Source organism: Melospiza georgiana, chromosome 22, assembly GCF_028018845.1.
Source record: "Melospiza georgiana isolate bMelGeo1 chromosome 22, bMelGeo1.pri, whole genome shotgun sequence".
NCBI lineage: Eukaryota > Metazoa > Chordata > Aves > Passeriformes > Passerellidae > Melospiza > Melospiza georgiana.
This window is the reverse complement of record NC_080451.1, coordinates 10330237-10356080: the sequence shown is the minus strand read 5'-3', so window position 1 is coordinate 10356080 and position 25844 is coordinate 10330237. Positions and strand designations below refer to the sequence as shown.

At 44.7% G+C, this 25844-nt stretch overlaps 1 protein-coding gene across 4 annotated transcripts in view; it reads right to left on the bottom strand.

The window, feature by feature from the left end:
• The window catches only part of CLSTN1 (calsyntenin 1), a 29504-nt gene extending 15942 nt beyond the window's left edge, over positions 1 to 13562 (bottom strand). For 2 of the 4 annotated variants that reach the window (XM_058039555.1, XM_058039557.1), the window contains exons 1-2: positions 13456 to 13552; positions 4613 to 4735 (exon numbers count right to left, since the gene is read on the bottom strand). In XM_058039555.1, the coding sequence (XP_057895538.1) occupies positions 4613 to 4735; positions 13456 to 13522 (190 nt within the window). In that variant the 5' untranslated portion in view covers positions 13523 to 13552. Of the gene's footprint in view, positions 1 to 859; positions 890 to 4612; positions 4736 to 13455 lie in introns of all 4 variants that reach the window. The other 2 variants (XM_058039558.1, XM_058039556.1) reach the window with 2 other exon arrangements.
• Between the last annotated feature and the right edge of the window lie 12282 nt (positions 13563 to 25844).

The following is a 25844-nucleotide window of genomic DNA, read 5'->3' as shown; positions in this document are numbered from 1 at the left end:
AAAATCAGGGAATCAAAATAAACTACTGAATGAGAAAGGTAGAAATACCAACTTCTCAGGCATCCATTTCAACAGCTATCTACTAACACAGGCCAAATGTTAGTCAAGGAAGCTCACAGCAAATGTTTTAGAAGGCTTTCCTTCTAGTCAAACTCTTCACCCTACAAACTTGGAAGAGAAGTCCCCAGCACATCATTTTCATCATTTTTAAACACATCACAGCTCTGTCTGGCACAGCTGGGTGAGCCCAGTACACAACAAAAGCCACTCAATAAACTGCCTGACCACCTACACTGTGTTTTTACCTCTGCAACTTGTTGTATTTTGCTGGGGATTTTCTTACACCAACAAACCCCACTGTTTTTGTTGTTATAGTTGCAGTGGTTTCTTGGTACCAACAAAACACTCCTAATGAAAACATGTCTACAGGTATTCAGAAAATGGGGGTGATTCATATTTTAAACCACTGAAGTCAGTCCTGAAGGGTGTGTACTGCAGGAAGGTGCTGCAATGCTTCAGCACTTCACAAAGCATGTGGAACTTCAGCTGTCCCAAAGAAGTGATCTACAAGGGAAATTATCAGAAAATGCCAATTTTCCCCAAACAACTTCTTCAATGTCCCCACAATGTACAATAACCCCAAATGGTTCAAATGGATGTCTGATTTACAGATATTTCTAACCAAGGGTTTGGTTACATAACACTTTTTATCAATATATTTTAAAATAGAAAAAAACTGGGAGAATAAATGGGACAAAAGAGCATGACAGGATCTTCTGTTTCAGTGCTGATTCCCCATTTCATAACCAAAGTTAGTAGGTTAATATTCATAAAAGGGATAGAAAGAACCCTTTATCACCTTCTTTGGTGACTGTCACCTCAAAACTCTCTAAAGGGAAAAAAGACAAACCCATGTCAGTAACAGGAAAGGTTGAATGGGAGCAAATAAGGAAAAGGCAAAGATGCACACATTACACAGAAAAGCTTTGGAAAAACTGTATTTTAAAATTCCAGCGGTGATTTGCTGTAACTGTTACAATTTTAGAGTTTTAGTTATGGTAAATATGATTTAATCTTTTAACTCCAGGTTTTCATTTGGAGAATTTTGCAATATTTCATATGATCAAGGCTTTATTTTCTCCTTTTCTTTTTTTAATAATACCAACTGCTAAATGAGATATTTTCAAAACTGCATGTTGATGAATAACTGCCCATAAAGTAGAATTCATCTGAATTTATTTACATTATTCTGTATAAAGTATTGCCATAATTAGTGACTAAAAATATACACATTCAAATGTAATCCTGATGAACACAAGTTTTAATTTAAGGAATGTGGAGAGGGAGCTGTATGTTTTCCTAGCAGCATAGCATCAAATTTTACACAAAAATGGATGAAACACTATTGCAACAAAATTTCCTCTTAGGTTTGCTACCAGCTATGCAAGTGAGCCACAGATGGGACATGAGCAAAATCTGTTTGCTTAGGGTGTTATCTCCTCTATAGGACATTTCTTTTCTAAAAATCCCCCTCCCAGCCTTGCCCACAGCAGCAGAGCTCCCTTCCCAAGCAAACTGGGGCTGGTGGCATCAGCACTGTCCCATCCCAGCACGGGAAGTGCCTCCAGGGAGAGGGACCCCAAGGGCTTGATGGATTTTGGGGGTTTTTTTAAAAGAATCTATAGAGATTCTGCAAGATCCTTTTCAAAGCTCTCCACAGAGTCACGCTTTAAATTAAAAATTCCTAACCCCCACAAAATACTACTTGCATCCCAGAATAGCAAGGGGGAAATAAAGGACTGTGGCTGGGAAGTGGTTTTCCCCAGGGGTGGGGGAAGAGGGACTGAAGCCCTGGTACAGGCACATCAAAAAACCACGGGAAACACTTCAAACATCTGGCTCCAAAACCCTGCACTGCACATCCAGCTGTGTGAAGGCATCCAGATACAGTAGTGCTGTTTCAAATGTAACAGAAATTCAGTTCCTTTATGCACAGTAAAGGGGAAATCCCTGCTTGACAGCTTCAGCCATCAGATTGGTTTTAGGCACAAACAATAAACATACAATAAAAAATGTAACTGTCCTTTATTTTATTTTTATTTTATTTTTTTTCAGCAAAACCACTTAGGATCAAATTCCAACATGATTCAATTTGTAATGTAGAAAAGAGTCACTGAGGAACAAGAATGGTCACTGTCTTCTCAAGCAGATGTGTAACAGTGATGGTGCAGAAGACTGATTCCATCCTGTCCCTATGTGCCAGGCAGCTTGACAAGGCAAGCTGGCATGACTCTATTCACCCTGTTTCCAAAAGTGTATAATTTCACAATTAAAACCATACAATTAACCTGAGAAATAAAAATCTACATAATCCCACTTATTTTTGCACACCTGAATTTTAGGGTCCTACCCAGAGCACAGAGTGAGCACAGCAATAAATGTTACTTTTACTTGCCCCACAGTTCATGTACTACAAAGCATCTAAATGAACTCGTTTTGAGATGTTTCGACATGCTCGAAATTGAAATAAAGCAAAAAAGCTCTACTTAAAGTATTTTAAATCTGCAGACAGTTCAGAAGTTTCACAGCTCAGCTAGAGGGCACAATTAATTAAAATATCCAGCCTTTTGAAGCATGAATAAATTTGATTTCTAAGCAAGAGCACAGCAGCAAGGGCTGAAGCAGGCAGTTAATCCTGAGCAGTGCTTTGTTTGCTGTGAAAGCACACCAGGCCCGTGGGCTGCTCCCACTGAACCCCCAGTGCTGGGCACCAGCAGGGTGTGTGCAGGACAGCTGTGAGCACAGCTGGGACAGGCAGCACTCACCCAGGACTGCTCCATTTCATGGGCATAAACACTTCCACAGAGCCCTTCAACATCTCTACAATTCATACCAGGAATTTCTATACAACCCTCATGTGCCATACTCTAAACTTAATTTCTTTAAATCCATTGCTCTGTTCTTGCTGTTTAAGAAATGTCCATTTTCGAAGGCCAAAATATATTCTTTATACAAATATATTCTGTTTATATGATTTCCCGTTGACAAAAATGTTCATTTAATGAAAGCAGGTTTATACAATTTAGATCAACCCAATGGGAAAAGTCTCATTCAAGAAATGCTTTGACATTGGATTTTCCTCTGCAAACAAAACATTTGAAGATACTCTGACAGTACTTTCTTGAAAGCATTCCTATTCAAGAGGTATAAAACTGCCATTTTCAGAATCTGTTCAATGCTGCTGAACTACCAGCACCTACATTTAAAGCATTTAAGAACTGCAAGAGGTGATTCACGTTCTCCTCATCCCTGAGAACACAAGTGAGGCTTCCCATTCCTCTTCTTAATTAACAGATTTTGTGGATCCCAACACAATGTTCTTCGTTTGGCAATGAAAGTTTTGTCCACAGACAGCAGTTTTATTTCCAGTTAAGACAGTAGAAGAGCCTCTGCCATATGTACCCAATGCATGAGGAAGTTTGAATTTCAGAGGTTTAGCATTATCTCTCAACTTCTGAATAGCAAATTTACCATTATCTTCAACTTCATTGGAGATAATTACAGCGTTATGATAATGAACAAAACTGTTACTTTAAGCAGTACCCCAAGAAAATTGTGACCAAACTGCCATAAAACTGCAGCATTCAATGCAGTCAGCTGCTGAACCTTTCAAATGGCTCTTAATTTAATTTAATCACTCTCCTATCTCTGCCTCCATGAAGCCAGGCTAAGCAATGCTCCCAAAAATGGCTCATGTCACATCCTTTAGGAACTTCACTAGGATTCTTAACTCTCAAATTTTGCTTAACCAAATAAGCTTCTCCAAATATCCAATTTAAGCTTGTGTTATCCACTAAAAGTAATTTAAATGCCTACAGATGCCCAATGGTATTTTTCAAACACATCTTTCTAACACTGTCAAATTCAAAAAAGGACTTTCCTTAATACTGCATCCAATTCATGAATACAGTATGCCTAAACAAAAGTTTTCAGAAAAAAATCTACTGCAGAAGTTTATAAGAAAATTGTCAGTCCTATGTTCCAAGTGAAGAATCAACCTACACTTGGCAAATATCTTGTGTATCATTCTCTATATTCTTCACTGGAGGAGAAAAAGCCTTCTCTTCAGCCAGAGGAAGTTGTACAGTTTTCAAAATACCCTAGATTGTTAAGCAAACTTATCATAGACATGCAATCCTAATTCTACTAATTAGTATTTTCACTTTATTAAGACACAAATAAAAATCGCTAAGGAAACCAAACTCTTCAGAATGGTAAGAAAATCATTGTTTCAGAACTCCCACGCTGAATGGTGTGAAATGTGGAATCCGGAGGACTGAGGAACAGGATAGACACTATGAAAACAAAAATAAACCACCAGAAAAATTACCATGTACACATGAAATTGAAAGAAGTAAGGTACTTTCTGGTTTGGATACTTGGATACAGCTGCAAACCTGAAATAAAACACTGGTCCATGCACACACATTTCCTAGGATCTAAAAGCTTTGAAATGTTATGCTGCTGTTAGGGAAAACACACTAACACAGAGCACTTGCCCCCAGGAAAGCATTTGCACATCTTCAAACAGAAACCCAGATGAATTCCTTACCTGCAAATCGCAGAGGTGCATCTTTGTCCAGGGCTATTAGAGGGGGGTCCAGGAGCACCGTGTTGTCATTTTCTGTAACTATGCCATGATAGGTTGTTTCAATCCATGGCTTATGCTTGTTCACTGAAGGGGAAACAAAGTACCAAGTCAAAACAATTGAAACTGACAATATCTTTAAAAAATGTTTTATAATACTAATTTCTGTATTTTCCTCTTTTGCAATTCTGAATCAAAGTTTTAACAAACTAAAAAATTTGAGACAAAATCCTGGCTAAGTATGTTCAGAAAATTTGAGTGTCCCTGTAGGCTTTCCAAAAGTAACTCAGAGAATTTAAATTAGTTTCTAACTATGCTGGGATTTAAGATGCCCCTGAAGTGCAATTCAAAAACCTGCTAACAGCGATGGGGAGCTGCTGCCTTCAGTGCCAAGTGTGACACCAGCAAAATCTCAGTCAGAAACAAACCAGAGAACACGAAACACCAGGGTTTGTTTACACCGTGCTTCCCCCCACCATGCAAAACCTGGGATACAGCTGCTGCAATCTTCTTCAGAACATGAAGACTTGTTCTCAGGTCAGCTTTTTGTCCTGCATAGGGGGTTTCACTATCATCAAGAAAACAGGTGGAAAAGAGAACAAGCTTCATTTCTTTAGTGGCTGTTTCAAGATACTGGGAAAACACTAAGAAATCTCACACGAAAGAATCCTTCACCTCTGCACAGAAGAGCCTCAAACTGATCCCCTGAGCCTGTCTCAGGATGACTGGTCTGCCTCTGCTGCAAAGAAGCGCAGTCTCTTTCCCTGTCAGCCTCAAAAACAGTTTTTTCTACTACATCACTAAAGATGCAAGATCAAATCATGTTACCTACTAGGCTGTCATCTACTGCGTGACAATCCAGCAGGAGAGTCCCTTAATTATTAAACATTTAGCTTTATTTTATGATCCCCAGCTCAGGTGCTGGAGTGTGACTGCCTGAGTTGCTCCTGGATGGTTACGTTTCCTTAGTAGCACAATTTTCCCACATGCAATTCTGGAAAATTTCATGTGTCCAGCTGCTTAGAGCCTACTGAAAAACATCCTAAAGGGCATGAAAGCTGCTCCTTACCAGACAAAACCAAGTAATCTTCAGCAAATGATGCATATAAGAAATGCTTTGCTAGAGGTTACAACAAACCCACCAAAGAGCATTCCATAGGCAATATCACCCAGGTTCTGGTCTGCAGGAGATCAAGAACTTAAAACTTATGAAATAAAAGTAAAATATACACTACAGCTTGAACACTAGCACACAGCTGAGTCCTGCTATTTCACCTCTCAAGAATTATATAAGCAGATTGTCATAAGGCAGGCAGGGATGGAAGGCTAACCCAGACTCTTGAATCCTGTCTCTTCAACCAACCAAAATGGATTCATGTCTTGTGCCATATGCTTACCTAGGGGAATTAACAACAGTGATAAAAGGACACTTCAATAAATGATTAAACCTAGAGAACTCATACAGGAAACCATAATACTCCCAATGTGCTTCCATCTGCAATCTTTTACTAGTTAGCAGCAACAGCAGACAGGATATATCATCTTCACCCATAACAATGCAGCAAGAAAGATCTCACAAGGAACTGCTTTAATGCAAACCCTGTTTAATTACTCCATGTGGTTTTACTTAATATGGCAACACTCTCTTTACTGCCTCAGTAGGCTCACACAGGCACACTTCCAGCATGCAGCACAGCACAGAGGCAGCAAATGCCAAGCACACTGCTCCATTTCCCCAGAGCAGCTCCCAGAACACGGCGTTTCAGAACAAACCTGCTCCTCTCAGGGGCACAACACACACTCATCCCTGCCAGGGAAGGTGCCAGCACCTGCCCAGCTCTGAGGCTCCTGTGGAACACACCCACAGCTCAAACCTGGTCTCAAGAAAACCATCTCACCAGCACAGCTTTGGCTTCAGCAGCACAAGGAGGTCACAATTGTGTATTTTTATGTCAGTACATCCAGGACTGTTACACCCCAACTGAAAATCTGAGTCCTTTCATCTGTTCAGCTTCATTCTTGCAAGGACACAGCATAAAATACCAGAACAGATCTCTGCCAGAAAAAACCTCCATCTCCATTCTAATGCTTCTGAATGTGGATTACAAAAATACTTAGGTTTTTTTTAATGTTCTGAGAAATCTTCTCCTAATTTAGCAACCTCCTAAATCCCACTACTGCTGGGTAGGGAGTTCTATAAAACCTTGAAGTACTGTAAGCACATATGAACAGAATTTTGAGTATGCTGAGCATCTGCAAAGTCTAGTGAACCTTCAAACAACAGGCCCAGTTGAAAGCAAAGTCATGTCTTTTTATTGTGCTGCAGACAATAAAATCATAAAGCTTAAACCCCTTTGTGTTTTGGAAGGCTAAAGCATCACCAGATTTTAAAACATAAAGCTTAAATCCCTTTGTGTGTATGAAGGCTAAACATCACTGGATTTTAAAACACAAACTTACTGCTGAATATCCAGGAAAGGCCTGTTATCCATATTTGTGATCTACTGACTTCAGCATAACCACACACTGGAAGGAATTCTCAAGCTAGCATTTGAAATATGAAGTACAGCTTACATCACTGCTTCCCTTCAATCAAACTGAACCAAGTATTATCCTGATCTCAGCTGCTTAAATAGCATTAAATGCTGGACTGTGAAGGGGTGGTTTAATTGTCACGGAACTCCTGCAAGCTACAGAGGCTGTTCAAAGACACACTGGTAATTTCAAACCAGAACAGCAGCCTGTCCCAAGCTTGACACTAACCAAGTGCCCTGAGCTGTTAATCTCTTGCCATTTAACTGGGATAAACTACACCAGTTTCCTTGAAATACAATATTCACACTATTTGTAAGTGCCTCAGCTGGAATCTGCTGTAAATCCCAACGAGCATTTCATCCAGTCAGGCGGGGGGAGCCGTGCTGGCACAGACTGGCAGACTTTGGGCACAGAAATGCCAAGGCCAGCTCAGCAGAGGCATCTCCCCATTTCCCAGGTGTCACCCTGAACAGGGACACCCCTGCCAGCCCTCCCTGCTGCCCAGCCTGACAGAACACGTCCCTCAGCAGAGCACAGCCACCTCCCAGCCCTGCTCTCCGCAGGTAACTGCTGCTGCTGCAGGGGAGGCACTGCACAGGTGCCTCCAAGCCCAGCTTTGAAAATACCATCTGCTCGTTGTCTCCTGGAGCAGAACAGACCATTCTGACCGTGCTGCAGCAAGGGGAATGCTCCTCAAAGCAAGGATGGATGGCTCCCGCTGCAGAACACAATCCAGCAGATAACCAGCAGCAACCTTTTCCTGCTGCCTAAAAGAATTAATGAATGTAAATGAACAGGTAGGCAGGGCAGCTGGGCTTAGGGCTAGTATGGAAACTTTAATCACAAGCTATTAAGACAATCAGATTAATTCAGCTCTGTAATTTTAAAGCAAATACTAAAATTAAATGTACTTATCAAAGTCCTTTCTGAGGACCTCTGTTTTCTTCTTACAAGTGGTCGGAAGTTTATTTGACTCAAATGGGATCTGGCACCCACATGACCAAAGACTTAAACACACCTCACCCAGAAAGGACTGTAGTTGGAACCCTTTTTCTAGATAACTACTTCTAATATACAGTGCTGTATAGCCATGTTGCATATTGTTAGAACTGAATCAAGATGATTCATGTAAAAAAAATTCTTAAGAACTAACTGGTTAAACATACTAAACTCAGTGACAAGTACTAAAGTTTGAAAGCTATTTTGTTCAGTCTAGTGACAGAAACAACAAAATCCTCATTCTGAAAATGTACCTTTGAGACCTCATGAAAAATGTATAGAAAAATTCACAAAAAGAGAACTATAATCTCTGTTAATACAGATGAACCAGTAAAGAGTCCTTTACTTGTCTTGAAGGTCTGACAAAAACTGATCACTGTGTATCTTTTCTTAATTGTCTTGCTCTGGATTCAAGAGATCACAAGGAAGCCTTTCAGCGAGACAATAAAAACTCCAACATGTCTTACCTTGAACAGCTGTAATTTAGTACTGTTCTGATGAAATTTGAAGCTGTATCATTAAAAGAACAAATCTGTGTAGTACCTAACCACAGAAAAATACAGTCCAGCCAAGGAGTGAAGAGCTACACAATAAAATATGCTTCTCCACCCTGAAAGCAAAGCTGAATAAGAGAAGGCGTAGCCTGGCCTGATTACAATGTGTGTTCTGTCCTGCCCAGCCTGCCACTCACAGCTCCTGCCCCCAGTCTCCAAGAGAAAAGACCCAGGATTAACTTTGGGTATAAGAACTTGAAATAAACCAGTGGTAAAGAAAAGATGTATTGTGTTTGTTTATTTAACTGGGTCTTCTCAAACCTAGAATTTTATCACAAGTCGTTGTCCTACAACCAGGTCCAAACAATGGGATAAAACTGAACAGAAGTTCTGCTCGAATCCTGACTTCCCTGATAGTGTGGAACTTACCCACAGCATGAGGCTCCAAGACAAACTACCATTCCCACTGCTGGGAACTGGAGGCAGCACAGAGCATGAGTGAAGCCAGGAGACTCACCTGGAACAGCCAGGAGATGCCCCAGGACACGGATTAAGCGAGGGCATTGATATCCACCACTGCCCTCTGTGGCCCTGGCTGAAGGAAAACCCAGTGGCTGAAATTCATCCCACACTTTCACATCTCTGTTTGGACTCTGCCACAGTCAAGGAGCACTTCTAACTCCTGCTCTGGAAGCTCACCAGCCATACACTGGAGCACAAGATAAATTTATAATCTATCAGTTGCCCACACTATCAGCCTGTACCTCTTCAAACACCACATTCAAACCAATAGCTGTAGGGATTCAACAGGGTTTCATTACATTGGATTTTGCCTGGAGAAAAATCACTTGTTTATCACTACTTACAGAAAGTTTCCTGTTCTCCACTGAACCAGTTGCCTCTATCTGATTTTATTTGTGCAAAGATAGATGAAGTTTTGCTGTAAACCTGATGAAACTAAGAGACATGCAAATGACTGATTAGAAACTATCTGCAATTTTTACTATCCACAACTGCAACAGAAGAAACATTCAGAGCACCCAAGACCTCAGACAGACAATATACTGACCAAATTTGAATTTGGATAAAAGCCTGTCAGAGAAAACAAAGATTCCACCACAAAACAGTTTAAATAGGATTAAGACAACAAAGTCTTAATTTCAAGTGAAATTTAAAATGTTTTACACTAAACAGAAGACTGAACTAGAAAACATAAGCCTTTAACTACAAACACTAATTTAATAAATGTTATCTTAAATGTTGCTAATTATAGTGCAAGACTGGAAACCCCTTTCCTTTTAACTGCTGTCATATATATAAACTTCGCTCCTTGAAAGGAAGCAGTATTTAGAAATACAGCAAACATCAGCCCAGTATAGCTGGCACTTCTGGCTCTTCTTGTTGACTCCATTTAAAAACAGGGAAACCCACTGGGAGCAGTAGCTGCAACTTGTTTTCAATCAGACACAAAGCAAGTGAGATGAGACCTAATACTATAAACAAAGGACAGACAGACACTTCTTCAAAGGCACTGAGGTTTCCAATAATCCCTTCTAAAGACTCCTAAGGAGGTTTAGTCCCTGCAGAAGCCAATGCGAGTCAATCAGTACAAAACAAATAAATTAGAGTGCAAAACAAGATTTATTTAAGACCAAGGCTTCCGCCTCACTGAACTCTCCCATGCTGAGGTATCATTTCTGTCTTTGACAACAATGATAATGCTACAAGATATGTGGCCTTTAACACCACAAACCACGTTTCAGAGAGACTTCCCCCAACGGAACTAAGGAGAATGAGATAAGGCTCAGAAAAATGGTAGAAGAGCTTTTCTTCAGAAAACTCTAATGACTGTAGATGTTTTTTCCTCTCTGCATAACAGTTTCAGAGCCACAAGCCACTCAGCTATCACATATCTGGGCTTCAGGCAGGAAACACTGCTTTACCCAGAATACCAGAATGCTAACTGTGAGATGTTCACATTATGCAGAGCTGTGGCCTAAGCAGGGTTTAACTTCAACCCTTCTAACTTCCGTGACACACTGAAGCCCATGAGCCCAGCTTCTTCCCTTCTCCTTAGAAAAATCTTTGCAATTGTCTGCAGCTGGTGATTTTGTGTCTGCAGAAACATTACAACCTCAAACCAAAGATATATAGGTTTATTAAGTCTAGAGAAGTTTCTGTTGACAAATTTCCAGCTATCTCAGCACAGACAGCACAACCTGCAGCCTGGTAACAAAGGAGAAGACAGCCAGCACAGGAGTATTCCAAACACAATGTACACCGTGCTTGCCCAGACCACCTCTCCTCCATTTCGGTTTCCACAGCAGTGCATTATTTTAAATAACACATACAGAACAAGAGATTGAAATTGTTTACATGAACAGATGGCTGTATATAATGCTCCCCCAAGCACCATACATTGTAGAGAGGGCTAGTACTGGTTAATTCTCTCTCTTCTCAGTGGTTTCTTACTTTCATAAATACTTGAAGGCAAAAAAGTCCAGGCCACATAAACAGCCAAATTGTCTCTACATAATGCTTTAGGGTAGTGTTACATTTCCTAGCCTCTAGAAAGGAGAAAGAAACCTACCTAATCTCCAGCCCTATATTTAAAAGGCTGTTCCCATGTCAAAGAAACATCTGCAGCAAGACTGTGGTAGTAACAACATGGTTTGTGGTTTGGATTTAAGACATCCACAGCACCACAGAACTTCCTGAAATGATCACAGATCAGCAAAGTTTCTTCAAGGTAGTATTACTTCCATCAATACCCTTTCTAAATGATAGTGAGTTGGAAGGGCCCCAAGATGACAGAGGTCTACCACTCTGCCTGGTCAGGCCCATGGAAGCAGCTCCACTCCACTCTCCATCCTGCTCTGGTCAGAGACACCCAGCTGCTTTAGCCACAAAAACAGCCAGAATGCACTGCTAGGTACTGCTATTCCACTGCAACAAGCTTGGAAAAGATTTGGGTCAACTTGATCAATCACAAAACAAATTCGATTAGATTTAAGAGTTTTGCATCAGCCGGACAGGAAAATGCCTCTTTAGCACCCAAAATTACTCTCTGCACCCCTTAAAATAACTACAGGGAAGATGGTAGGTCAGCTAGCTCACACCTGCCTTTTGGGCAAGATCGCATCCCCCAAACGCTATTTCCCTTTCTTTCCAACATCAAAAGAGAAACCACTTTTCACTCCCCTGTTCCAACAACAGGAATGGCAGAACCAGCAAGTTCAACTGTACTTGGAAAAAAAAAAAAAAAAAAAAAAAAGCAACTGCCAATACATCACAAAATGGAAAGCTTACCATAAATGCTTCTGGACAAATGCCTTTCCTAACAACAGGGAAATAAAAACGAGTAGCCGTTGCAGCTTTTCAGGTGTCCTCCAGAGCTTACTTGTCACTAAGTGCATCTCCACGTAATATTATTAACAGGCCTACCTACAGCAGCCAAAACGCTGCAAGGACTAAGGCAACTGCACACACTAAGCCGAAGCAGCCCTCATTCTGTAACTCAGTTATGTGTGATGAAGTTAAACAGATCAGGACCTGCAGTCCAGCAGCTCTGTAGGTCTGACTGAAAACAGGTACTGCCTCCAACAAGCTGCAGAAAATCTGCCTACCAATGCCGTTCTGGGTAATGCTGCCTAAATTTGCCATTTGTTTCCAAGCAGCTTTCTTGGAAAAAGGTTTTTTGATCTTAATCTTATTCCTGATTTCAAACGGCGGAATTCAAAGACACCGTGCTTGTGTACTGGTGTGGTAAATACTACATTTAACGATTCCAAGAATGCTGGTGAACAGATTGTACTTGAGGGATCTTACTCAGGTAAATAATGGCCACTGTCAGAACAGCTGGCAGAAGACTTCCTAGACATACTACAGCATCAGCTTCTTCATCCCACACAGGGAAACTGCATCAAGATGGGTCCATAACGAGCTGGTTTTTAGATCAAGTACTTCCCTTCAACGTATTTATAAGCCATTTTACAGCCGCACTTCTAACGTACGCTGCTATTCAATGCTCTTAAATCTCATCATGCGATCAGCTGAATCTTGCAGAAGCAGCATTCCCGATGCCAGGGGTAACCTTCAGGTGAGGAAGCGTCTCCGAGCCTCTCACTGAAGCCTGCTGGGGAGCAGCCCCGCAATGCGTATGATGCTGCTGCTCCTCGGGATCAATCAATAGCCACCAGGCCCGCGCTCGCATCGCCAGCCCGCCCGCTCCGGCCCAGGCAGGCGCTGCTCCGGCTCATCCCGCACGGAGCTTTGCCCCGCCAGCCCAGCCAGGCCCGGCCGCCCAGGGGTTTTATCCCCGCTGCCGCCCCGGCTCTGCCCGGCCCCGCTCCGGCCGGGTCTGCCGCTGGACCCTCCCGGCAACAAGTGCCGCCCCCCGGCCGCCCCGGGCCCCGTTATGTAACCGGCGGGCGGACACAGCAAGCGCCGCCGCGCATCCCCCGCCGGGCCGGGCCGGGCTGTGCCCTCCGCGGCTGGGAGGGCTCGGGGCCGCTGGGCGCAGGTGAGCCGGGAGGACGAGCCGCCATCCCCTCATCCCCTCTGCAGGTGCAATGGCCGCGGCGGAGTCATCCCGGCCCCAGCTCCATCCTCCCCCTTCCCCTACCCCCGATGTCCGCCCGCCTCCGCGCTCCCTCCCCTGCGCAGGGCGCCAAGGACACCGTCCCCTCGCCCGCCCGCGGCGCGGCTCGCCAGGCGACCCGCACCGTCGCCGTCGCCAAGGCGCCGAGCAGCCTCCCCCGCCCGTCCCAGCCGCGTTACCTCGAGCGGCCGCGGCCGCTCCGCAGAGCAGCGCGGCGAGCAGCAGGCGGGCGGCGGGGGCCGGCATGGCAGCGCGGAGCGGGGACGGCAGCGCGCAGCCCCGGCTGGCGCCCCCGCTGGTCCGGGCTCCGCTGTGCGGCGGGCGAGGGCTCGGCTCGGCCCCGCGGAGGAGGAGGAGGAAGAAGAGGAGGAGGAGGAGGGAGGAGAAGCGCTGCGCGGCCCCGCTCCGCTCGCCGTCCCTCCCCTCCCTCCCCCGCCCACCCCGCCGGCGGCTCCTAAAATGGCGGCCGGGCCCGCGCCGGGCACCAGGCGGGGGAGGGAGCGAACCAACGGCGCGGGGCGGGGGGCGCCGGGAGAACCCATTGCGGACCCCCGCGGGCTGCGGCGCGCCCCGCCCCCGGCGCTGAGGGCACTGCGGCACCGCCGCCATGGCGCTCCCTCAGGGGCATAGCCATGGTGCCTCCATCACGGGCACCGCCGCTCCCTCACGGGCATCGCTGTGGTTGCTCCCTCACGGGCACAGCCATGGTGCCTCCCTCACGGGCATCGCCGCTCCCTCACGGGCACAGCCATGGTGCCTCCCTCACGGGCACCTCCGGCCCGCCGGGCCCGGAGCGCCGCCGCTGCTTCGGGCGCTCTGGGCTGCGTTTGGCTTCTTTCTTCCCGCGGGCTGAACTGGGCTGCGGGCAGGGAGCAGAGGGGTCTCCCCGGCGCATCACACGGCTGAGGGAACCTGGTGCCCCTCCAGAGCCTCACACAACTGATTTACATTGGTGCCCCTCCAGAGCCTCACACAGCAGAGGGAATCTGGTGCCCCTCCAGAGCCTCACACAGCTGATTTAAATTAGTGCCCCTCCAGAGCCTCACACAGCTGATTTAAATTGATGCCCTTCCAGAGCCTCACACAGCTGATTTAAATTGATGCCCTTCCAAACCCTCACACAGCTGATTTAATAAATGCTGATTAAGCCCCCAAGTCGTTAGAAAGAGTTAAACCCCGTATGAAGCTATTTAAGAAATAATTAACCCCATATAAAACTATTTGAATGCTTTCGCCCTAACATTCACACATCTTTTCAGAAAAAAAGAGGAAACCGCTGGGTTTTACCCAACCCAAAGCTGATGCCTCACTGGGAATGGGACGCACAAACACAGTCAGCAGCTGGGATGGAACAAACTGCCAACACCTGGTGCTACAGCATCGGGTACAAACAATCACAGCATCATTTAGGTGGGAAAAGTCCTTTAATATCATCAAATCCAACCATTAACCCAGCACCCCCATCTTGCTGTTTTGCCAGCTCTAGAAGTGCAATCCTGCAGCAATGTGTCCAAACACAAACACCTTGGTGCTTCACCGAGTCTGCCCTGCAGAGTAACAAACCCTTTTAGTGTAGGGATTTCTATCGATGCAAAAGATTACTTCTGTTTAGAAAAATTTCAAGTGGTATCTAAATTCAAGAATATTCATTAAGTTGCACAGAGCTTGTCCTATAATAGAAAAGTTCTTTGCTCTACTATCCAAAATTTCAATGAGAAAATATTTCAACAAAGGAAAAAATAATCAATTCCATTATCTGAGTTTTGACAATTAAAATGCAACCAACTTATTTTATAATTAGATCGGACTACTCATGGTTTGTACCTATTAGCCATTTCACTCCCACAGTGAAATAAAAATAAAGTCCAGAATATTCAGGATCCTAGAGATGTGGTATTTCCTTATTTTCTGTGCAATTTAAATACCAAGATTGATCTGTGCTGGAAAAGCCTCCTCCTCCCTCCTGAGGCAAGCCCAGGGCTCTCTACCTGGTCACCCCACACTCGAGATGGAGGAGAAACCAAAGGTGAGGAACCAGCCTACTCACTGCCCTGGAGCAGCCACTCGGATCTCAGGAGGTGACAGAATCTGGTCTGTCCGAGCCAGTGCACTTGGGTGTCCAAAGGAAAATGTTCTTCCTCTTCCACGCTCCAAACCAACCACTTTTACTCACAGCTCACTGTGTCTGCAGAGCAGAGCAGGACCCTGAAGAGCCATACCCTGAGGGAACATCCCCAGTTCCATCCTGGGCTCTGCAGCTCTCCCTTAGCCAAGGGGCTCCACATTTATTCCATGGACTGTAGGGCAGCTGCTCTATCAAGAGCTAAGACATCTTTCTTTTTTTTTAAATAAAGCTAAAGCCTCAGTCTAAACCTCCTTGATTTCTCAGCCTGGCTAACATATGCTGGATGGCAGATCATGTCAGAAGAAGCCTGGAGCCCATCTGTTGCCAGAGAGCTGAGTCTTTACATTCTGCCAACGCAGCTTCAGCTGACAGGGTGCTACAAGATGTGTTTTTCTTTTGTATGGAGAGTAGGACTGTCCAGCACACTGTGACTCTCCAACTGGGCTTACTAATACACCCAGTAAGAACCACCCCATTAGCAAAGATTTGCTAGGCAAGATCTCATCAGCTGAAAGATGATTGCCCATTGATGAATACACGGTGTAACACATACCCAGTACTCACCCAAATACTGGATTTTGATTAGGAATCTAACTGTGGACAGAGCTTTAATGTCAAAATAAAGGTATCTGAAGAGGGCTGAATGTCTGGCCAGTCGGCATTCACATACACATTCTCTATTAAAACATTTTTTGCAAAATAAATTATCACTAGGTGTGGCAAAAACACATTTTAAAAGAGCTCTGCATTTCCCTTGGGCTGTATCGTACATTTTAACAGGAGAAAGCAGAGCACCATGGAGCACAGTGAGAAGGGGACTTCAGTGTTACCATCAGGACTCGTTTAAATTGTTCTGATTCTGCAGAATTAGGAAGAAGAGACACTTTTAAGAGAAGAAATGCTATGTCTGAGAAAACCTTATTTATTACACAATGACACTACCAGCTCAGATGAATTAATCAGCTGAATCAGTCATGCTGAAACTGGGAAATTTCCAAGGAAGGAGAAGGCATTGATGGCATTTCACTTTCTAAGCAAAACTCCTCCGAGTCAGTTGTGACTAAGGCACTGATTCAGTAAAGCAAACAATTCTTCAGGCTGTATTTTAGGATCAATTCAATGGCTTTGTTTCCTTGGGTGACAGAGGTTTGAAGAGGCAGTTGAGAGGTTGGTACAGACAGGAAGGGCCCTGCACACGAGGTGAGGCAGCCACATGAAATCCTGATCCCTGTCACCATGGATGTGCCACTGGCACTTACTCTGGAAGTGCAGCAAATACAACATCCTCTCATTTTGTGTCACAAAACTCAATTTGATTTCAATCACCCGGTGTGGCACCTGCTGTGCACCAGTCCTGATTGCTGTTAGGCAGGAGCTGTCCTGTTCCTCCTGTCTGCCAGAGAAAACTGCATTTCCCACGCTGACAGAGAGCCTCACTCTATCCCAAATGCCACATGCCATTATTTCAGAGAAATTCAGGGAACTAACTGCAGCAACTTCATTTTACCACTTATCTCCCTCCTACTCTCTGACCTGCTTCTCCGGTTCCAAAAAACCATTGATCTTTATTTTATTGGTAAGCAACAAAACTGGAACAAATGGCTCCTGGCAGAACATGTTTTCTGTTTCAGCTGAAAACCTATCGGCCTGACGTCCTTGAAATGTACAGTGTGACTAATGCCTGGCTTGCAAGGACCCAGGAGGACACATTTATTGTGCTTGTCAGAGTGGAGCTGAGCAGCCAGCACAGGAAAGATTGGGTGATAGGGAAAAATGAATGCATTTGCCTGCTCCTGAAAGGCAGGCAATGCACACTGAATACAGGGAGCAGCAGGACATGCTCGGGTGCATCAACATCAAATCTGGATCTGCCTGTTGGAGCTCAGCATCATGAATGATTCTGAATACATGCAGAATATTAGACTTGACTCTTGTTTAAAGGGGGATGAAAGGAAAAGGGCCCAAATTTCAAATAGTCTAGAACTGCATTGAGAAAATGGTTATCTTTAAATAAAGAGTCTGGAACCAAGCGTGGGCTTGTTTTTCATCTCGGTGCAATTAATGTCTGCATAGTAGTGTGTGATGATTTCTTTTAATGGGAAGTTAAAACCCAGCTTTACCTCCTCTGCCAGTTTATCACAGCTGCCCTGAAACCACTTCTGAGAAGGGACCGATTGCCACAGAGACCATGCAGTAATTAGGCTCATGAGAGAGCTGCATGCACACCCAAGCTAAATATTAGATGAGGGAACCAAAGAGCAGCCCATGAGAAGCTGTAACAGCACCACTCTAGCTGCTCCCATCCCCACTGGAAAAGGAAATAGGACAACCCTGAAGTATTTGGGGAATTTGAATTTTGGTGTTTTCTGGTTCTGACATGGCTGAAGAACAAACAATTATGAAGCCAAGAAAAAGATAATTTGGGGTGAATATTAAGGATTAATTCTGCACAACAAGGTCTATGAAACCCCAGAATACTCTCATAAGGCAACAGGCAGTAGTGGCATCTTTTGGGTCATTCAAAAGAAAACTCCACAACACAATGCCAGAGCAATGCCCCTGCCAGCTGGAAGACAAAGCACACACAGGTAACCAGTTAGATAATTTCTAGTCTTGCTGTCCCCAATACACACACTCTGAAGACAGGCATAAAACTTGAGTGGTTTTAGATTCAGTAGATTAAGACTTTATTATTATTATTTTTTAATGCTTTGGAACCTGACTGTATATTTTAGAGGAGAAAAAAATTACAGGACTGGTTTTCCCCACACTTGAAAATTTCCAGAACTGCTTTGATCATGTATGAGAATTGATTTAGGGGATGCAAATGAAGGCCTTGGTAATGTGAAGAAGAAAATCTTCTCCCCTGACATTTCTGAACGTTCAGAGAATTCTCAACAAGCCATTGAAGTAGGGGTTCATCAGAGACACAAAAAGAAAATTCAATAAGCAAAGAAGTACATGAAACCAACCAGCTCCCTCACAAGAAAACCAGCAGCATTAGCAATCTTTCTACCTTGTTCAGTTCTTCTTCCTGCTCAGACTTACCTTCTGTAGCAAAATATGCATCCAGAAACATGAAAGCAATGAAGGGGAGATGCAAGTCCTTCCTTACAAAGAGAGACTGAATTTTCTGCATCATCATTATAATATTTTACAACTCATTAGCACCTTCCATCCCAGGATCTCCGAGCACTTACAAGCATTAATTAATGCACTCTCACAATACCTCTGTGAAGCAAAAGGCAGGTGTCTGTATACTGTGGTGACAGGTGCATTACAATTGAATAAGACAGAATTTCTAGGCTTTCCATTTACATATTTAGGAAAGAAGGGAACAAAGAGGGGAGAGAAAATTAACAAGTGCTGCAATAGCTTGAAATACCTCGAATCAAGATATACTGTAAATACCTTGAAACACCTTGAAGAGACTGGCCTGCAAGTCTTTACCTGAAAAGCAATACTTGTTAAGGACCTCAATAATATTTGGCTTTATTAACATGAGTATTTGCTGAATGAAGAACTCAGTTTTTTCCCCACTTCTATCAGAGATGTCCCTCAGTGTCTTGCCCCTACCCCATTTCTCTGTCTGACAACGCAGTCTAGTAACACACCTGGTAGAAAAGGGTGGGTGGATAAACCAGCTCGTGTATTTGCACCAGGTACTGGTGACAGTGTCTCAATTCTCAGCTTACAGATGTTTTGTATTCGTGAGGCTCATGGTATTCTGCAAACATCTGGTCACACAATGAGGTTTTCCTCTCTGCCTTCCCCCTGCAAGGGAGAAGAGCCATGTGCATGAGTATTCCCCTCCCCAAGAGCCATATGGGAATGTAAAGGCATTCTCTGAATTCATTACCCGGCCCCACAATATGATTCTGCCTTTGTAGGGGCAAGAAAATGGATGTTAATTTATTCCTTATTGCTAATTTGAAAAGGAGCACAAACACAACAGTTCCATTGCAGAGACTTCTACCAAGGGTGTAGTTTAAGTCCAATTATATGCTATTAGTACATTTGCTCTTTATTCCTGTGGCATATTAATTACATGTCTAGTATTCTGATAATTAACACAATTACACTCTTTATTTTCTCCTTTCGTAGCCAATATTCTTGCATTTTATTCTGAAAAGTAATTTTCTGTAGGTAAAAGGAGCCAATCACCACATATTAATAAAATCAAGCCATGGGTTTTCTAATGAGAGAAGTTCCAGCAGTGTTCTTCAGCAAAAAGAAAGGCAGATGCTCTCCTGTTGGGCTGCAGCCTATCTCAGAGATTCCAAAATGAACCAAATTACTGTCCCCTAGTTGTGTTTCCAGCACGGCAATCAGCCTGAAGCAGCAGGGCCATAAGGACTGTACTGGCACTGCCACACAAAGCTCTTCCAATGCCACCACACATTCAGAGCCTCCCTGGTACCAAAACCTCTGATCTCCCACTGGTATCCATGAAACTCAAAGCCATTTAGCAAATACAAGTGAGCAAGAAGATTTACAACTGCACAGGTCATGCACAAATCAACACTTGCCAGATATTGCAAAGGAATATTAAGGAACAAAACAAAACAAGCACTCTTAGTGCTGTAAAACATCAAGGTGGGTAGATTTTACTTAGTTAAGTACATACAGACACCTCAAACATTTGGGGGTTTACCTTCAGGACAAATGAAAAACAAGTTACTGTTTCTGTGAGGTTTTCTCTAAAAGCAGATCTTGAACCTCCCATTGGACTCATATGCTATGGCTACAAAAGCCCCACAATGGAAAGAAAGATTGCAGCAGTTTTCTTCTCTGTTTTTTTGGAAAGGAGGAGAAAAAGGAGCAAAATGTTACATCATTCTGCAGTGGTAGAGAACCTGGTGGAAGGTTGCTCCTCCAAATCCCGTGCCCAGGTGTGCAGCAGGTCTGGCTGCAGTACAGCTGTGTGTGCAGAAATTGGGGTGTCACCCACAGAATCCATGTCCCTGCTCCTTCCCACAGACAGCAGCAGGCACTCCTCACTCCCTGCCCTCTGGTACCCATTTTACCACATTTCCCCACATTTCCCCAATGAGGAAACCCAAGGCTGCAGCCACAACCCCAAGAACAAGTCCCTCTGCACAAACCCCATTACGCTGGTTGGTATCAGTGAATCCGTTTCCAGGATCTGCACTGTGAATAAATTTCCCAGATTCCCCTGAGGCAATGTTTTACCTACATAACTTACCTCTTAGAAAGTTTTTAAAAGTCCCTTTTGAAATTATCTGGTCAGGAGGAAAACCCAATTTTGGTTTTCTTTTTTTCCTCTCTTTTTCCCTCCCTCTGTCTAAAGTTCCAGCGCTCCCATTTTCATCCTGGCAGTGCCCTGGCTATTTAAGTTACAGCCTCCCCAGACACGAGTGCAGCTAAACCCTTTGTCATCTCCCATATTTATTTCTGTTCTGACAGATAGCAGTGCTGACCCTTGCTGCAGTAAGCCGCTGCCCTCCTGGCTCCTCTCTAATTGCAGCTTTGCTAATCACGTTCTGATCAGCAGCCGCGGAATCGCTGCCGCCGAGCGGGGCACGCAGAGCCCGCGGGGCGGCTCGGACACAGCTCAGGCTCCCGAATGGGGCAGAACAAACCTCACAAACCTCACAAACCCCGGCACTCAGCGGGTCCCGTATGGGGCAGAATAAACCTCACAAACCCCGGCACTCAGCGGGTCCCGTATGGGGCAGAACAAACTTCACAAACCTCACAAACCCCGGCACTCAGCGGGTCCCGTATGGGGCAGAACAAACCTCACAAACCTCGGCACTCAGCGGGTCCCGTATGGGGCAGAACAAACCTCACAAACCTCACAAACCTCGGCACTCAGCGGGTCCCTCCCCAACCAATCCAACATATGCAAATGAATCGGAGGGATTTACAATAATTACCCCATCCCAACGTGTGCTGCTTTAATGCATCCATTGCATTGTTAACTCTATGGTTTCCTCTGCTCAGTGAGGGAAGGTAAAACATTTCCAGTGATCGACCTTTTGGAAAATTATATGCCCACCTCTTTCATGGGATCTACGTCTGCTGGACCCCACAGGATCTCAAGGACCATCCCACTACTCACACAAGCATTCAACAGCCATGGATTTCCACCTCACCTGGACCTTTTAACGTTCCAGACCTTCTCTTATTTTCAATCTGGACAAAGAGCCTCTGAACTGAGACTTTTTACTTTTTCTCCTTCTGCTCTATCCACTGCTGTCTGTCAGAAGTGGATCAGCTGAAGAAGCGGAATGACACACTGTCTTCTGCAAAAGGAAGCGGGGAGGGCTTTAAATCCCACGTTGTGTTAAATGAGTGAAGTACGGAGCTTTGGAGTGCATGCTAACAGCACACACTGCCCCTGTTTACTGCTGCTTCAATGAGGCATTGTCCATTGAGTGGAAGTAAACAGCTTATGAGATGAGACAGGCATATCATCCTGTCTGAAGCCCAGCTTACACAGGCAGCTTGGTGTGGGAGTGAGGAAGAGCCTCTGGCAATGACAGGCGCCTGTGGAACACTGAAATACAGCCCAGCACAGGTCAGGTATTTATTGAGCTGATCTGAAACTCAGCCTGATGCCCAGGTTTCACTGAATTGAATGAGGGGTACATGATAACAGCTGGAACTCCAGAGGCTCTGCAGTGACTGAGGAGCCCTCAAACTGAGCAAGATGCAGAGAAGTGAGTCTGCCTGCACCAGAGTAAACAGGATAAACCTTTTCCATTTGTTAAAGCCATGATTTATGTACAAGATTATCATATGCCATTCTAGGTCCTAATCCTGGACCTTGAAGCAGCAGCAGAGATTAGAGCCTCTGACCATTTCCTAAAGCAATGTCACTGGTAACCAGTGACACATCTCAGGCAGAAAAAATGCTAAAGCAACGAAAGGGAAAAACACCCTAATTGTCTGTAGAATATCCTTTTTATTCCTCCACTGAAAGGCACACAAAGCCACATATCACACAGTAGATATGCACAAGAGAATTCAGCACTAGAACATCTTAGCATCCTTTTCCCTCAAGCATCTCTGCTCCCTTTGCTGCCCCGCTCTCATTCTGCCTAACAGCTCCTTAATCACAGTATCTGTCACACACATAAAATATTATTTAACCTCCAGCACAGAGGAAAATGCATTTATAACCTACTGGGGTTTCCCCTTTAATCTCTCTCTTTCTTCCCTTACTGCTTCCCCTCTTTTTAGTAGCTCTGAGCAAGAATGGTGCTAACAACCTACACAAAGACTCATTCAGGTCCAGACAGAAACCAACTCTGCACTCTTGTCAAGACAGGAGACTAAAAAAACAACACACACGACCTCTTCTTTCTACCCAGGTGTCAAACACATCACAAAAGCAGTGATGCTGCTCTCCTGCAAAGATGCCAGTAAGAATTACAGAACCAATTTAATTGTGACTGAGGCTCAACTCAGCCACAACCCAATCCAGCAGATAAAATGTTATGATCCCTCAGTGATATTTAAGAGCACTTGTGTTTCAAAAGTATTTTTGAGTCTTTGCTCTGCAGCAGCCTGACACAGCTGAATTTAATGTTCCTTCTGTTTGGGCAGAATTTGAGGTGTTGACTTTCAGCTTTAAGCATGACCAGGTCTAGCATCTGACTATGCCAAAGATCTCGTTCTCTGGGATCCATCTCACCAGTACTTAAGTCAAGGTGCTGTTCCTGACAAATTCTCTATTTAAACCCCAGGAACCTTCTCTGCAGAAGGATGTGAGCCAGCAATCTTTGCACAGGCACTGGTACCAGGCTAGTCTACTACTTACTAAAGCAGGTACACTCTGAGCTCTGCTGCTTTTGGTCTCTGCAAAACCCTCGTTGTTACTGGCATGTAGTTTATCCAAACACTTCTCAGTTATCCAAGTCTCCCCTCCTCCTTTTGACAATGGCACTGGAAGTGAAAAGATTTAATTTAATTCCTTGCACTGCTCCAATCCTCTGACATCTAGAATTTGCTACATTTAGAGAGCAGAAAAAAATCAGGTAAAAATGATGATGTAGCTACAACAGCCAGGGTAAGTCCACATGTCCCATATAGTTTCAGAAGCCTGTGAGCTCAAGGTCAAGGTCAGACTAAAACAAAGGCACTGCTGGACACCCATATGGTGTGAGAGCAGCTAAGCATGCACAGAACCAGCACAAGGCACGGCTCCTTTCAGAGGGAGACTCTGAAGTGCTGCTGGCAAGGCAAGGCAAAAGCTTAAGATTCTGTCTAGCTTAATTATCATCTTTCTGCAGGCTCAAAGAAGCTTATGAGAACACAACAGCGAGGCAGAATTCTCCTCCTGTGCTTCCACCTACAGAAACTCATCCCTTCCTGACCTGCCCCTACTTCCCTCCCCTCACACCCCAGAGATTCTGCAGAATCGAGCCATTAAAAAATAAATCCACCACAGAGGAGAGACTGTGCTGTGAGCTGTTCTCCTGGCAGGAGGCAGGGCTGTGCCTCCCTGTGCTCAGGGAGCAGCACTCACCCACTGCAGGCAGGGCAGCGCTGCAGGAGTGGCAGCAGGGCTGCAGGAGTGGCAGCAGGGCTGCAGGAGTGGCAGCAACACTGCAGGAATGGCAGCAGGGCTGCAGGAATGGCAGCAGGGCTGCAGGAATGGCAGCAGGGCTGCAGGAATGACAGCATCACTGCAGGAACGGCAGCAGCACTGCAGGAATGGCAGCAGGGCTGCAGCCATGGCAGCAGCTCTCACTCACTGACTGCAGGAATGGCAGCACTGCAGGCATGGCAGCAGCACTCACTCACTGACTGCAGGCAGGGCAGCAGTGCAGCAATGACAGCAGCACTCCCTCAGTGCAGGAATTGCAGCCAGGCCCTGGCTGCACACAGGACAGGCACACACGGTGCAGGCACACTCGGCGCTGTCTGGCTGCTCCAGGTACAGCACAGAGGGCTGAAGGCAAATGCTCACTGTCCATTCCAATCAGGTCAGGGCGACTGACACCGTGCCCTCTCTGATTAGGAGGTCACAGGCAAAGCTGCACACGGATTACAGAGCTCCTGTGCCCTCCTCGATGCAGAAACTCCCTGCACTCCATTCCATGGCACACGCAGCATCCTCTCCTGCCCTGTGGGGATTGCTGCACTTGTAACTGCAGCAGCAGAGAGCAGCAGGAACTGGAGATGGTGAAAAACTGAAGTACAGAGGCACCAGTCCACATGTGGGTTGGAGTCACTCTTACAGTTGTAAAACAAGGGCTGAAAGTGTATTTCCAGAGTTTCACATGCCTCTGGAGCACCATTTAGTACCAAGGAGAGTCAACCTGGAAAATGCCAAGGCAGCATAAAGCTCTGTGCATAGAACCATTTCATGCTGATACACGAGGCAGCTTGTGAGCAGGCCAGCTTATAAAGCTTCAGATTTTTTTTCTCTTTTCCAAAATAAACAATCCCCAAATTGAAGTTCTTCAGGCTACAAAGGAAGCCAGCCAGGTTGTTTACAACATCCAGCAGGAATCCTGCTTAGGGCAAATCAGCTGCAGAGCAAATGAAAGCAGAGCTCAGGAGGCAGGAGATGGTTTGTCTTTGCATGGGAACCTACCTTGGTGTGGCAGGGAACAGATCCAACCTCCTACCTTGGTAAGCAGCAACAATGCTCCTCCCTGCTAACAGCACTCTGATATCTGTAAAACTCTAACTCAGAACTGCTCTGCAGCTTCAATGGAGCTTCCTAAACGCCCTTTTTTAGCCTCCAAGCTTTGGAACACTTTGTTTGTGATGGTAACAGTGAGGAAAAGATGCTACTCACTAGGGACTTCCTTTGTGCAGACTGAATAGACCTCGAGATTCCTTAGACTTCCAGAAACTGTTCTTCCTGCACTCTTGGTTTCTGCTGGTGCCAGTGCCCTGCAGCCTTTTTGCTGCCACAGCTCTGCCACAGTTCTTGAGGAGGCAAGAAACCAAAAAGAAAGCTGAAGGACTGATCTTAAATGACTCCAAATCACATATTCCTCTCTACCAGTGCACTCAGTGTATTTCATAAATAATTTCTAACATATTTTATACATTTAATTCAAAGCTTTTAACTTCTAGCCTTTATTTTTCCCTTTTGCAGTGCAGAACACTGGTAACCTCAGGCATGGCACTGTTCTATTCTTGTAAGGGATTCTCAATAGCCACAGGAATTTATCCCACATATGATGCCCATGTCTCATTTAGACAATCTCTGCTATAGGTGATGGGTCTCTCTACTTCATGGGCCATTAAATCTTCAGCCTTTAACAGAACTAATGAGGCTGCTGGTGAATTAGAAAACTGACTTTATGGAACTGAAACAGATGTAATGGTCAAGCATTAGAAACTCTCACACAGGCCATGGAGGATACAACTGCTAGTAACTGCTTACCTTAGGTAGGAAGAAAAAATCTCAAAAGACTTTTAAATTTATTTAGTGATCCAAGCTTCTTTCAGGCA